The sequence below is a fragment of the Delphinapterus leucas genome, chromosome 2 (genome assembly GCF_059928025.1).
Source record: "Delphinapterus leucas isolate spDelLeu-1000000601 "Yukka" chromosome 2, BTC_Dleu_Yukka2, whole genome shotgun sequence".
NCBI lineage: Eukaryota > Metazoa > Chordata > Mammalia > Artiodactyla > Monodontidae > Delphinapterus > Delphinapterus leucas.
Genome location: NC_143130.1, coordinates 13,566,837 through 13,581,836, shown reverse-complemented (window position 1 = coordinate 13,581,836; position 15,000 = coordinate 13,566,837). Strand labels below are relative to the sequence as shown.

At 38.8% G+C, this 15,000-nt stretch overlaps 1 protein-coding gene across 14 annotated transcripts in view; it reads left to right on the top strand.

The window, feature by feature from the left end:
* The window catches only part of MLLT10 (MLLT10 histone lysine methyltransferase DOT1L cofactor), a 253,478-nt gene that overhangs the window by 212,964 nt on the left and 25,514 nt on the right, over positions 1-15,000 (top strand). For all 14 annotated transcript variants that reach the window (XR_002645563.3, XR_002645562.3, XM_022580469.3 and 11 more), the window contains one exon: positions 6,436-6,614. Coding sequence is in view for 12 of the 14 variants with exons in the window: in XM_022580469.3 (XP_022436177.1) it covers positions 6,436-6,614 (179 nt within the window). In the remaining 2 variants the exon portion in view is untranslated. The remainder of the gene's footprint in view (positions 1-6,435; positions 6,615-15,000) is intronic.

The following is a 15,000-nucleotide window of genomic DNA, read 5'->3' as shown; positions in this document are numbered from 1 at the left end:
CCTGTTGTGGAGCATGGGCTGTAGGCACGCAGGCTTCAGTAGTTGTGGCTTGTGGCTCTAGAGTGCAGGCTCAGTAGTTGTGGCACACAGGCTTAGTTGCTCTGCAGCATGTGGGATCTTCCTGGACCGGGGCTTGAACCCGTGTCCCCTGCATCGGCAGGCGGACTCTCAACCACTGCGCCACCAGGGAAGCCCTTAACTTGTCTTTTGAACGAGCTTTTCTGCTTCATTCTTTGTTCAGTTAACAACTACATACCTAACCTTTAGGTCTTATTATATCATTTCTTCAGACAGATCTTTTCTGCTTCTTAATTTTTCACCCTCATTATACCCTTTCTCTTCCATCATATAGCGTTTGCAACAATTTATAGTCGTGTTTGTTTTTTTTAATATTTTATTTTTTTACTTATTTATTTGGTTACTCTGGGTCTTAGCTGCTGCCAGCAGGCTCCTTAGTTGCAGCTCATGGGCTCCTTAGTTGTGGCATGCAAACTCTTAGTTGCAGCATGCATGTGGGATCTAGTTCCCGACCAGGGATCAAACCTGGGCCCCCTGCATTGGGAGCATGGAGTCTTGACCAGGGAAGTCCCATGTGTTTGTTTTGATGTTTGCCTCCCTAATTGTATATTCCTGGAGAACAGAGATCTTTTGTGTCTTGTTCCCTACTTTATTCCCTGCTCTTAGCACAGTGCCTGTCTTTTAGTACATATGAAATAAATATTTCTTGGGTGGATGGATAAATGAATCAGTATGTTACTGCCACTCTCTGTATCATTCTGCATCTCTGTTTCTTTTTTGTTTGTTTTTCATTTCATCCTTTAAAAAATTTTTTTTGTTGAAATTTAGTTGATTTACAGTGTCTTTATTATAAAACATCCCAGTGTCATGAGTAAAAAATGGGGACTGTTTGTGCTGATAACTCCAGTTCTTAAAAGTACCTGTGAAGGTGGCCTAGTTCGTTCACAGCATGATAAATTTACTAGATCGTATGTGTGTGCACACACACACATTTGCACACACATGCACACTTGCCTCAAATGAGCAGCCTAGAAACAGAAAAGATAAATCAAGACTCCTAGTCTACACAGCTTATGAAACAATAACAATAGCCTCTAAGTGTCTAGTGTGTGCCAGGCATTTAATCCTTACAACCCAATAAAGGACAAGGTGTTCTTACGAACCTCACTTCACCTCGTTTTTTTGTTTTTTAAAATAGATTTATGTATGTATGTATGTATGTATGTATGGCTGCATTGGGTCTTCGCTGCTGCATGTGGGCTTTCTCTACCGGCAGCAAGCAGGGGCTACTCTTCGCTGTGCTGCGTGGGTCTCTCATTGCTGTGGCTTCTCTTGTTGCGGATCACGGGCTCTAGGCATGCGGGCTTCAGTAGTTGTGGCATGCAGGCTTAAATAGTTGTGGCACGCAGGCTTCAGTAATTGTGGCTTGCGGACTCTAGAGTGCAGGCTCAGTAGTTGTGACATACGGGCCTAGTTGCTCCCTGGCATGTGGGATCCTCCCAGACCAGGGCTCGAATCCATGTCCCCTGCATTGGCAGGCAGATTCTTAACCGCTGTGCCACCAGGGAAGCCCCCCACTTCACCTTTAAGGAAAGAAGCTTAGGGAAGTTAAGTTGCTTGTCCAAAGTCACGCAGCTGATCTGAGGTCCAAATGAGCCCAACCCTGCAAGTTTAATTACTAAGCTATACTGCCTTGCCAAATAGAATTTCACTCATTCAATACTGAATGATAATAATAAATATGTATTGCAAATATAGTATGCCTGGCACTGCTCTAAGTACAATACTGGGAATAAGGCAGTGAACAAAGCAGACTCCCATCCTCATGGAGAGTACATTCCAGAGGGACATGGGAAAGACAGTGAACAAAAGGAATAAGGAAAACATGCAGAATGATAAATGTGATAATGAGTATGGAGAAAAAGCAGGGGAGTAGATGGAGGCAGTAAGGGGGTTGCAGTACTCAATAGGGTGGTCAAGGAAGGCCTCTCTGAGAAGGTGCCATTTGAGCCGAGACCTGAAGGGTGCAAAGACATCTGTGAGGAACCCAAGGAAACTTCGGACAGAGGAGGAGACGCAAGCACGGTCTGTCTGGCACGCGCTGACCCTAAGAACCCCAGAGGGGAGCCTTTTTTGGGACAGCTGCACGCGCTGCTTCTCTCCCTCGGGCGCCCGTGGGTGGGTGAGCAGGTCTCCGTCCTCACCGCCACCGTCACACGCGACGGCTGACCCGGGCTGGTCCCAAGTCCGGGCCTCCTCTCTCTCCAGTTCCATTTGCCAAAATTCATTGCACACGAGGAGCGCTCCTCCTGACAGTGCTCATTCCACACGTCCTCCCACGCCTGGTTACACACAGGTAAAAGTGTGGTAGTGCACCTTTGTTTGCCCATTGGATTAACAAAGATGTAAGGACTAGATAAAATCGAGTGTGAGGTGGAAAACAGGCACTTGGTCTCTGTTGGTGGAGAGTGTAAACCGGTACAACTGCCCTGAACGGCAGGTGCACAGTATTGTATCCTGAACAGGTGAATTTGAGGGTATTTTCCTTGAGCTTGTGCATTGCAGGATTCAGTTCTATTTAATTAGATGAATGTCACCTTGATTTAGATTAAAATAGCATATAACTTGTAAAAGATGAAAATAGAGTGAAGTTAAATAGAAAGCAGGTACAGAACAATCTAAGGAGGATTATTTGCCTTGTGAAAAAGGATCTAGAGGTCTTAGTGAACGGTTAATGCTGTACCATCGTACCCGAGGTATGAGGGAGTTGAGGTGAGCCAGTGATCCGCATTTTCAGAAAAAGATTTAGAATTCCATGCTTTCCTGACTTGATAGGAAAGGAAAATTTTGATTTGTTCTATTTTATTACAGTAACCTGAGTACCAGTTTCAAAGTGTGATTGCTGCGTTTTTAGCTGTGCAGTTTCCCATTTAAGATCAAGCTAATGCAGTTAGAAAACAGACTTAAGTTTAGAGATTGAAGATCCTCAAACACACCACAGTTTTGCCTCTCAGTATTATACTTTCATGATATATTATTGCATGTGGTAATGGTATTTGCAGTTTTCAAAGTGTAGTACGGACAGTAGAGGACCTGACAATTAAAATACTGTACTTCCCTGACTTAAAGATAAAATTTTAACTAGAGCACTAACTCTAAAATAGCTATAGCTACCATTTATGGCAACTTACTGTGTATTAGGCACTGTTAGAGCCTTTACATGAGTATTCTCAAAAACCTTTAAGGTAGCTATTATCTTGGTTCTTAGAAAAGAACAGTATGGAGGCTCACAAAGTTTAAGATCACAAGGTTGGGAGAGCCAGGACGTTTGTCTCAGTCAAAAACTTGTCCTGTTGTGATTTCAGCCTACTGCCTCCAGCTCACTTTTGTCTTTTGGTTTTGGGAATTGGAGATTCCATGTATAGTATGCTTTTCGACATTAAAAAAAAATCAGCACTCTACCTTTTAAGGTACTTTGAAAAAGCTGAGTTCAAGTACTTCTCTCTGGAACTCTTCCACCCCAGTCTCTTCCTCTGAACTTAAGTCATTTTTTGTATCATATGTCCTTATGGTATTTAGCATTTCCCTCCTGTATCATAGTAGCTTGGGAGTACTTATTAGCTGTGCTGTGAGACTATAAGTTCTTTGAAGGATGAATTCCTTTCTGTTCTTTGCTATCTTCATTGCCTTTTTAAAAATTATTATTAGAACCTCAATAAGTATTTGTTGAAAGAACTATGGGGTAAACAAAACAATTCTTTTTCCTCACCTACGGACCTGTCCTTTGGAATGTAGGTTTATAAATATTCACTGCATTTATGTGCTCTTTTCTGTCCTCCACAGCCAAACTTCTTAAAAGAGTTATCTTGCCAAAATTTCTTGTTACTTTTCATGACTTCTTTTTCTGGCCTTACCTTAAATGACTAATAGAATCATTTGACCTTTTCCTTTGAAATTCTCTTAGGTGGTTTCTAAGATTCTCTCTGTTTCCTTATTTTGTTCTTTGTGGTCCATCTTTCTTTCTTTTTTTTTTTTTTTGCGGTATGCGGGCCTCTCACTGTTGTGGCCTCTCCCGTTGTGAGCACAGGCTCCGGACGCGCAGGTTCAGCGGCCATGGCTCACAGGCCCAGCCGCTCTGCAGCATGTGGGATCTTCCCAGACCGGGGCACGAACCCGTGTCCCCTGCATCGGCAGGTGGACTGTCAACCACTGCGCCACCAGGGAAGCCCTAACATTTTAACTTTTAATGTTCTTCTTGATTCGATTCCTGCTTATTTTTTAGCCTCATTTCTTGCTTAAGCTACACGGATGGCACTTATAAGTTCTTAGAATCTACCTGGCTCTGTGGCGCATGTTTCTTCCTCAGAATGCCCTTCACCTCTGTCCTGCAGCTCCTTTAGAAATTAGCTTTAAAGGCACCCATCTCTTCCAGTTCGCTTTTTGACCTCATCCTTTCTCACTCCAGGTCTGGGTTAGATAACCCTCTTTATGCAGTCACAGCCTCCTGAGGATCTCTCTATCATGGTACTCTTCACGGTCTTTTGTAATTGTCTCTTTTTTCCACTAAGCTTCTTGAAGGCAGAGACCACATATCTTGAACAGCTTTGTATCTCTAGGGCTTAGAATAATGTCTGGCAAACAGTGAGCTCTCAGATGTTTGTGGAATGAATGTATTTGTTAAGTGGATAAATTATCATTATTCTGGAGAAATTGTAGATAATAAAAAGGATCTTAGGAGCCTCAATTATAGTTGTAAGGCCTTTAAAAATGTCCCAATTTTTGTATTCCCCTTGTTTGAAGATTATAGGTACTTTTATTTATTATGAATCAATAATATTTATATTCTTTAGAACAAAGTAAATTTAACTGTTGATATAACCAAGCACTGTGTTTTCTCAAAAAAATTTTTTTTGACTATGGCATACTTAGGTTCTTTTTTTCTGCTTTCCTCTTGTTTATAGTGTCAAGTTCTTAAGGCCTTATTCCCTCCCACCCTCCCAAGAGCCCTGGTTTATTATAAGATTTCTCAGCCTCCATTGCTATTAACTCTATGGGCCAGATAATTCTTAGCTGTGAGGAGCTGTCTTGTGCATTGTACAATGTTTAGCAGCATCCCTGGCCATTACCTACTAGATGCCAGTAGTACCTCCTAGTTTTGACAACCAAAAATGTGTCCAGACATTGTCATATGTCTCCTGTGAAGCAGAATCACCCCTGGTTCAGAACCCCACTGGTTTATAGAGATTCCTGTCTCTTAACCTTTATCCTCAAAGAGCCTTTCCTTCTCTGTGGACTCTTTGTTATCAGCATAAGAGCATGATCTCCCATCTTGGGGGAAAAAAAAAAAACAAAAACCCACAAAACACTTTTTAAAGTAACTCCTAGTTTCTTCTTAACTTTTGCTCATTTTCTCTTTCTGTCCTCTGTCCATCCACTTTTCTAGAGTGAATTGCTTCTACTCTTTCTTTCTGGCTTTTTAACCCTGTGGTGCTACTGAAAATGCTTTCAAATCTCTTTCCTCTTTTCCTGTGTTCTCTGAAGTGAATGCTACCACTACCTAGCTTTCCACGTCACCATCATCTCTTAATCCTCTGTTCCCTGGCCACCCCGACTGCTACTTTAGATACCCCATTCGGTCAGTCATAAAGTCCTGTTTATTCTACCTCCTGAATATCTATAGAATCCACCTGTATTCTTTATTCTCACTGCTGTGTCCCACCAGTGGCATCAGGCTCTTTGTTGTTCTCGGAATATCAAGTCTAGTCCTGTTCCATTTTATTTTCTGCTCTGTAATGTGGATGACCTTTCTAAAACAGAGTCTCTTCCCATTTCATACCTTCTCAATCATGAGTGCTGGGGCTCTAGTATCTGCATTTTTGAAAGGCTTACCAAGTGATTTTTATACAACTCTAATTTCTTCATTCTCCTATTTCAGAAACATGTCACTGCTCTTAGGAATTCCTAAAACCCTTATTATTATTTTTACAAAGCACTTCCTGATGTGATCTCTGTCTCTTAACAAATCATCTTTGACGTATAAAAAAAGTCTTAGTTTCTTTAAGACAAGTACTTTATGAAAAGTCAGTATTTATACATTTAGTTACTGGGTTTTTTTTGTTTTTTGTTTTTTGTTTTGCGGTACGCGGGCCTCTCACTGTTGTAGTCTCTCCCGTTGCGGAGCACAGGCTCGGGACGCGCAGGCAGGCTCAGCTGCCATGGCTCACGGGCCCAGCCGCTCCGCGGCATGTGGGATCTTCCCGGACCGTGTTTTTTTTTTTTTTGACATCAATAAAATTTATCATTGTGGGAGGGATCAGGAGGAAATGTGGGTATTCTAACTTATTGATTAATGTTGGTGTCTGTGACCAATTTGACTGCTAAATTATAAAATATTTAAATAAGATTTTTTTCTTGTAGGTATTTATAGCAGCAGTGATGTAGCAGTATCATTTCCAAATGTAGCATCTGGCTCAGGATCCAGTACTCCTGTCTCCAGTTCTCATTTACCTCAGCAACCTTCTGGGCATTTACAGCAAGTGGGAGCGCTCTCCCCATCTGCTGGGTCGTCTGCACCCTCTGCTGTTGCTACAACTCAGGTAAATTATTACAGTGTTACAAAGTAACATGTACATCCATTTGTCTTTTTTTTTTCTAAACATCTTTATTGGAGTATAACTACAGTGGTGTGTTAGTTTCTGCTGTATAACAAAGTGACTCAGCTATACATATTCATGTATCCCCACATCTCCTCCCTCTTGTGTCTCCCTCCCACCCTCCCTATCCCACCCCGCTAGGTGGTCACAGAGCACGGAGCTGATCTCCCTGTGCTATGTGGCTGCTTCCCACTAGCTATCTATTTACATTTTGTAGTGTATATATGTCCATGCCACTCTCACTTTGTCCCAGCTTACCCTTCCCCCTCCCCGTGTCCTGAAGTCCATTCTCTACGTCTGCGTCTTTATTCGTCCTGCCCCTAGGTTCTTCAGAACCATTTTTTTTTTTTTTTTTAGATTCCATATATGTGTTAGCATACGGTATTTGTTTTTCTCTTTCTGACTTACTTCACTCTGTATGACAGACTCTAGGTCCATCCACCTCACTACAAATAACTCAGTTTCGTTTCTTTTTATGGCTGAGTAATATTCTATCGTATATATGTGCCACATCTTCTTTATCCATTCATCCGATGATGGGCACTTAGGTTGCTTCCATATCCTGGCTATTGTAAATAGAGCTGCGATGAACATTGTGGTACATGACTCTTTTTGAATTATGGTTTTCTCAGGGTATATGCCCAGTAGTGGGATTGCTGGGTTTTATGGTAGTGCTATGTGTAGTTTTTTAAGGAACCTCTATACTGTTCTCCATAGTGGCTGTATCAATTTACATTCCCACCAACAGTGCAAGAGGGTTCCCTTTTCTCCACACCCTCTCCGGCATTTATTGTTTGTAGATTTTTTTAATGATGGCCATTCTGACCAGTGTGAGGTGACACCTCACTGTAGTTTTGATTTGCATTTCTCTGATGATTAGTGATGTTGAGCATCTTTTCATGTGTTTGCTGGCCATCTGTGTCTTCTTTGGGGAAATGTCTGTTTAGGTCTTCTGCCCATTTTTGGATTGGGTAGTTTGTTTTGTTGATATTGAGCTGCATGAGCTGCTTGTATATTTTGGTGATTAATCCTTTGTCAGTTTCTTCATTTGCAAATGAAAGTAAGTTAGATTATAGGGGAGATAAATGAAATAGGGCTTCCTATAGGAATTTATAAAATACCTCAATCTGTATTGACACGAGTGGAAATAATACACATTTTTACATGATATTCATGGGAGAGCACAAAAGAATATGTTGGCACCAACTGATTCTTTTCAATTTCTGAGTTCCTGATTTTGTCCTAATGATGTAAAATAGTAATTTGGGGGGGAGCTTTTATTCCCTTTTTTAAAAGTAGGACCAAACAAAGTATGAACCACTTTTGGACTTCTGTGGTTTTAAAAATTCCTTTCATAATTTTAAAATTGCAGAAATAATATATGAATATCTGTGGTGTAAATTTTTAAAAACCAGTGAAGGAGAATATAGGATTAAGAGTGAATGATTCTTTTAAGTACTTATAGGGTGTTCTTTCTTGTGAGAAAGAAGGGATATTTATAATATTATAAATAATGGTGACTATGTTGGTGGTTTTGCATTTATTTATCCTTTTCCTTCATTTTAGATCTGGAACTTGATGGGTGACCTAGTCTACAGGAATGCTCTAAGAGCCAGAGTCAAACCAGATAAATCATAATTATATAAATAGGATAGTAAATGGGCACAGCTGCACACGTGCGTGCACACACACACACACACACGTGCGCACACGCACGCACACACAAGCACACACACTCACTCCCCATCCCCAACCCCCGTGTTTCCTCAAAGGTAATAATTTAAAATTCCTAAAGTATATATATATTTTCTTTATTTGGAATTCTTTATAATTTTATTATTTTCATTTTACCCAATGCCTCTAATAGTCTCAGAGTTTTAAGAAAATTATGACAAAGACAAATGTCTAGTTATAAACAACTAGTTAAGTAGTTAGTTGTTTGTAAGTTGCTGTAAACTTCTGCTTTATGTATGTGTTCATAATTTCTATTGTACGGACCTTAGAATATATGTACACTTTTCCAGCATTTTCTGTAAGTTGTACATCAGAGCACAACATTAAGTTATTTTTAAAGTATGTAGTGGTGTAGTGCAAACGATCACCATTATAATTAGATCAAGAATTAGAATAAACAACAGTTCAGCACAGAAGAACAATGGCATGGTTAGTGGTATTGTCTTTGAAAATGAAAGTTAACAATTTGGTGAACTTCTCAACCTGAAGAAGGGAAGTTTGACTAGTTTAGGAGAGTTTTTCTCTAGCTCATTTCACTAGCCTTGGTGAGCTATAGGCATAATGATAGGGGTTTGGGGTTAGAGAGGGTGAAAGGATAAATGAGAAAATGGCTCTTATTAATAGTTTTATCTCCTTTAATTAAGTGTAACCATATGCTGTTGATAGCTTTATATCCTTGTAAAGAGTCTCACATGAACATTTTCAATGTGCATTTTCCTTTCCTTTCTTTCTAAAAGTCTGTTTTAATTACCTCTGGTTAATTCCAGGCTGAATTAAGCAAAAATCTCATTTCTTCCCATTCATTATGTTTGTGGTTTTGGGGGTTGGCTTTAGGGAGGTGGGTGGGGGAAGTGGTAGTGAAGAGAAATTTATAGCTAGAGGGAAAATTCCACTTAACATATGACTCAGCTGAAGAACAAAGAAATCATAGTTTCAAGTAATCCAGGATTCAGTCCAATTAAAATCTTCACTGTTTATCCTCTTCCCTGTTTCAGTAAGGTGGGTCTCCTATAAATATGATCATCCAGTGAGACTCACATGCTGCATGCCGAGACAGCTGCATCTGTGTTTCTGTCCAGCAGTAAACACTTTCTGCCTTGAAGCCGGAGCTTATTTAGCCTGGCTTATCTGGTGCTGCTGTAGCAACCATCAGTTTCCAGGCAACTGAGGCAGGTTGACCTCTGACTTGAACTGAGTGCAGAACTACTTCAGTTTAGCTGCCTTAGACAATTGTATTGGTGTTGAATGTGCAAAGTGTGAATTTTCTAGGCAATGTGCAAAGGAAAGGATACAGAAATATTTAGAATAAATCGAATGTTTAGATAGAACTCCTAAAATTGTGATGCACTTGGTGATTTAATCTTCTTTCCAAAATGACAGAAGTTTATTTCTGTTTAACTTTTGTATAGGCCTTGTATGTTTTCAGATCATGCAATTCACTGTGTTTAGATAATCACACCCTAGCCTTTTATTTAGAGTTTCTTTATAGGTAGTTGATTTAAAAATGAAGAGAGTAGTGCTATAAGTGTGTAAATTAAAACTGTCAATGTTTAAAATATAATTATAGAAGCCTTGTTACAATTATTGAGAAAACCATCATACCAGCAAGCAAATGTTTTAAAAAATATAAATCAGAGAATAGAAGTGTTAAATTTGCACGATGTTTTGACTTTCCTCCTTTCCCTCCCAAAACCTTAATGAAAGCAGTAATTTTTAGTGATGGGCTTGGTGCCAGCAGGATAAAAATCCGTAGGTCATTCTTGATCTTTCTGGCCTTGGTTTTAAGTAAGATAGACAGGCCTCTTCTTTGGTTTATTTGCTGTCTTAAGGATTGTTCCCAGGCAAGTGGTCAGGGAAGTAAGATCAGGAAGAGCTAATAGAAATTAAAAACTGAAACTAGATTTGTGCCTTTAATGGGGCAAAAAGGAGACACTTGTAAAAATGTGGGGAGACAAAGTCTGCTGCTTAGCAGCCCTAATTTGAAAAAAACCTTTAAAAATGTTTGATAACCTAGTTTTATATTGTTTGATGTCAAATCCTTTTGTTTTATTTGATAAACTTGTTTTTAGGGTAATTATTCCTTTACAGATATCAGCAGTATAGTTACAATTATAGTTCCTTAACATTATTGGAAGATAGAACTGCTGTCCTTGTGATGTTTTAATGATGGGTGCTCTGCTCTTGTATCATGGGTGGAGGTATAAGTTAGTTTCTATAGGTGTGCCATTAATTTTTCATTTTGCCTTTCAAATTCCACTGTTTCTTAGTTCTGCATTCATTCTGTTTTGTCTTTGGAAGAATTCTGGTGCTTTTGTTTGAAGGATGATTGCTTTAATAGAGTTTAAGACAGAATGTAATGAAAATAATTGTACTCTAATATGTCTTGCATTCTGAGTTTTGCTTTTGGATACAGTCTTCATGTAGATAATCATGGTTCCTTGTTTACTCTGTGTTACTATTATAAAAATGATACAGGTTTAAAAGTAATTTAATTGAAGGAACTTCTAAGGTTTATTTATGTGATATTTAGTAAATGCAGATAAATTTAAGTATTTTAAAGGTATAATTTAGTGACTAATGTTTTGCAGATTTCTGTGAGACTTTTACTTCAAGTATCTTAACTTTGGTGTGTGTGTTGGGGAGCTGTCCTAGATATAATCCTGATTTCCTTTCAGATGATGGCTGATAGGGCACTTTAATTCTGTTTGGGAAAATGGTTCAGTTTCCCAGGCCGATTCATCTATCTTTGGAGGAGCTCTGACTTGATTGGTCAGAGCGAAAGTTTCATCTATTTTATTTTATTTTACTTTATTGTTGTATCCTGCTTTTTAATTAATTATTTTATTTATCTATTTTGGGGGTTGCATTGGGTCTTGCTGCACACAGGCTTTCTCTAGTTGCGGCGAGCGGGGGCTACTCTTCGTTGCGGTGCGCGGGCTTCTCATTGCGGTGGCTTCTCTTGTTGTGGAGCATGGGCTCTAGGCACGTGGGCTTCAATAGTTGTGGTACGCGGGCTCAGTAGTTGTGCCTTGCGGGCTCTAGAGCGCAGGCTCAGTAGTTGTGGCACATGGGCTTAGTTGCTCTGCAGCATGTGAGATCTTCCCGGACCAGGGCTTGAACCTGTGTCCTCTGCATTGGCAGACAGATTCTTAACCTCTGCATCACCAGGGAAGTCCCTGTTTTAAATAATTACATAATGACTTGTAATTTTAAGGAAGTCCACATTCTGAGCAGAATAAGTTTTTATAAGTGCTTTCTAATGTTACTTACTTTTGGATGATGAAGAGGTTAAGTGACATAGATGATGAGCCTCTGTGTTAAGGGGTATCTCTTTGAAAAAACATTCTTAAGAGTTTTACTGTGTCTGTTTGTGTGGCACAATGCAAAATAGCAGAAACTGGGGTCCGAAATCCTAGATTCCTGGAGCGTTGCTGCTCACTAGTGTGTCTGTGGGTAGGTCTTTTACATTTGTGGATGTTGATTTTTTTTTTCATATGTGAAATGGAATACTTTAAATACCTGTTCTACCTGCAGTACAGGTATATTCTGAAGTTCAAGCGAGAATAAGTACTTTGCAGACCATGAAGTACTTTGGAATTAATGGTTATTACACCCATTTAGTCATTTCACATACAGCTGTTGACTAAGGTCTTTTCATTCTTAAATTATTTCAATAGCCTCTTTAGTCCTAGGGACTTAATTTCCACCCCAAAAGGTAGGTGATATATTGATTAGATATTGGCCAATTAAGAAACCTGCTTAGAATTGGTGGTTATTCTGCACAGTCCTGTTGCTCAATCATCAGTGTTCATTGATGGTTTAACTACAATTTAATCCCTCCCACTACTTTATAAACTCAATTGTGGGGCATTTCAGCATTAGCCTAAACAATGGTTTTGAATACGTTAAGCTCCTAACAATTAGAGAGCAGTTTGGGGCATTGAATAAAGTGGAATGATGCAATTGAACCTGACAGCTTTAACAGTCAGCCTACTCATGGGACCTGAAAGTTGTTCACACATGGTTTCTTCTCTCATCACATGCTGAGTATTAAAGCCCGATGGTGGTAGCTGACACAGAAATGGGTCTGTTATCAGGATACATTTTAGAGTACAAAGTTAGGATTGAGTTGGAGAATATATGAAACTTTCTACTGTTCTCCAGTTTTTCCTGGAAACTTTTCTAGTCAAACAAACTGTGTATAAATTATCATTAAAATATTTGAATCCTTACATTATATTTGCTGTATTGCTGTGTTATTATAGAATATATAGATTAAGATATCACTGCATAGTGAGACAGTACTATCTGATTTTTCTTAGGGAAATGTTTTACTCTGAAATATAGCCATGTTAATATCAGAATATAATGGGCAAATTATGTTCTCTAATGAAGTTAATGGAAAAGATGGAAACCATAATAGTTTATGAAAAGAAGCTTTAAATAACAAGGTAAAGTTTGAGTGCTTGCCATCTGCCACGCATTCTTCTCAGCCCTTACGTGCAGTAACTCAAGTCTCACAGTATTCTTATGATGAAGGTACTATTTCTATCTCCATTTTTACAGATGGAAATTGAGGACAGAGAGCTTTAGTGCCTCACCCAAGGTGAGATAGTTTGTCTTATGGCCGATATAGTGATAACAAAGAGTTTTTTCTTGTAAGAGTATGGATGAAGTAGGAATTTTTAAAAATAATACTGTTTAGTGAGCTGACAGTATTTCAGAAGAACGCATTTTTAAATCATGTGTCAGCGTTGGAAAGTTTGAAGAAGAAGCTGCTGTGTTTTAGAGCTTGTTTGAATCATTTGACTTTAATGTTTATTGACAGGTTAATTGTGCATTTAAAAAATGCTTGCTATGACCTCTTCCTATATGATTGAAGCATGAAGTTTCATACTCACCTCTAGATGATGCATTGCTATGATACTTTCCAAAGGTGAAATTTTGATAGGTACTGTTCTTTCAAACCTAATTTGTCTTCTTTATACTTTATTTTTCTGCCTTTACCAACATTAGGGAGGAAAAAAAAAATCTACCAAAACAACACCCACTTTTAAGTCTGATACTCAGATAATTGAGTAGATTTAGCCTGATTTTTTCCCTCTCTACTACTAACTTCTTTAGAATGAGCCAAGTGCCTAGGAATTTGGTAGACTTACTTCACTCTACAACTAGAACTCTTTCAAAACTTCTCTGTGGTCATAAGGAGACATTTGAAATGTAAGAGGTGAACTTCAAGCTGAAATATAATTTTAATCTTGTTAATATTTTAATAGGGTATGTCAGTCTACTTAGGAAACACTAAATTTCTATGATTTATTTTGAGTTTCACTACTGCCTTGGTCTAGGGACTTGCATATCTTTCTAGATGCTTAACATAGTAAGTTATTCTAAATTTGCTAAGGGTATTCTTTGACTCAGGTACTAAGCATATTTTGCTTCACCGTGACTTAGATTTACCTCAGTAATTATTCAGTTTATTTTTACTTTACTTGGCTCTGGGTCCATCTTGTAAAATAATTGTTACACTTAGTGAGACTTTTACTAAGGTATTAGAATAGATATAATATCTTGCGTGGAAGTGGTTCCTTCAGTTATTAGTCTTGGGGAGGGAAAAAAGAACCTGTCTAAGGTATCATATATTTGGAAGTGAAAGCAGAAGTTTATTAAGGCAATATGAACTTATAGTTTCATAAAATATTTTTATCTTGATCTAAAACCTATTTTTACATTTTGAGTAGATGACTTCATTTCATCAGGACACTATAAAGCCAAGTGACCAGTTTTTTGGCGGTCATATTCTTTTTTTTTTTTTAAACATCTTTATTGGAGTATAATTGCTTTACAGTGGTGTGTTAGTTTCTGCTGTATAACAAAGTGAATCAGCTATATGCATACATATACCCCTATATCCCCTCCCTCTTGTGTCTCCCTCCCACCCTCCCTATCCCACCCCTCTAGGTGGTCACAAAGCACCGAGCTGATCTCCCTGTGCTATGCGGCTGCTTCCCACTAGCTGTCTGTTTTTACATTTGGTAGTGTATATATGTCAATGCTACTCTTACTTCATCCCAGCTTACCCTTCCCCCTCCCCGTGTCCTCAAGTCCATTCTCTACGTCTGTGTCTTTACACCTGTCCTGCCCCTAGGTTCATCAGAACCATTTTTTTTTTTAGATTCCATATATGTGTGTGAGCATATGGTATTTGTTTTTCTCCTTCTGATCCACTTCACTCTGTATGACAGACTCTAGGTCCATCCACCTCACTACAAATAATTTCATTTCTTTTTATGGCTGAGTAATATTCCACTACATATATGTGCCACATCTTCTTTATCCATTCATCTGTTGATGGACACTTACATATTCTTTTTTGTTTTAGCTTCTTATTTTGAAATAATTTTTGGGTGTATAGAAAAGTTGCAAAACCAGTACAGAGTTTATGTGTCTTGTGGATACCTTCACTCAGCCTCCCCAGTGTTTAACAACTCATACTCTTTATAGTGCCAATAGGCCTGAGAACATATTTGCCCACAGTAAACATTCTCTTTCCCAGGGCAAGATAGAATTGAAATAAGGTATGTACTTCCTTCCA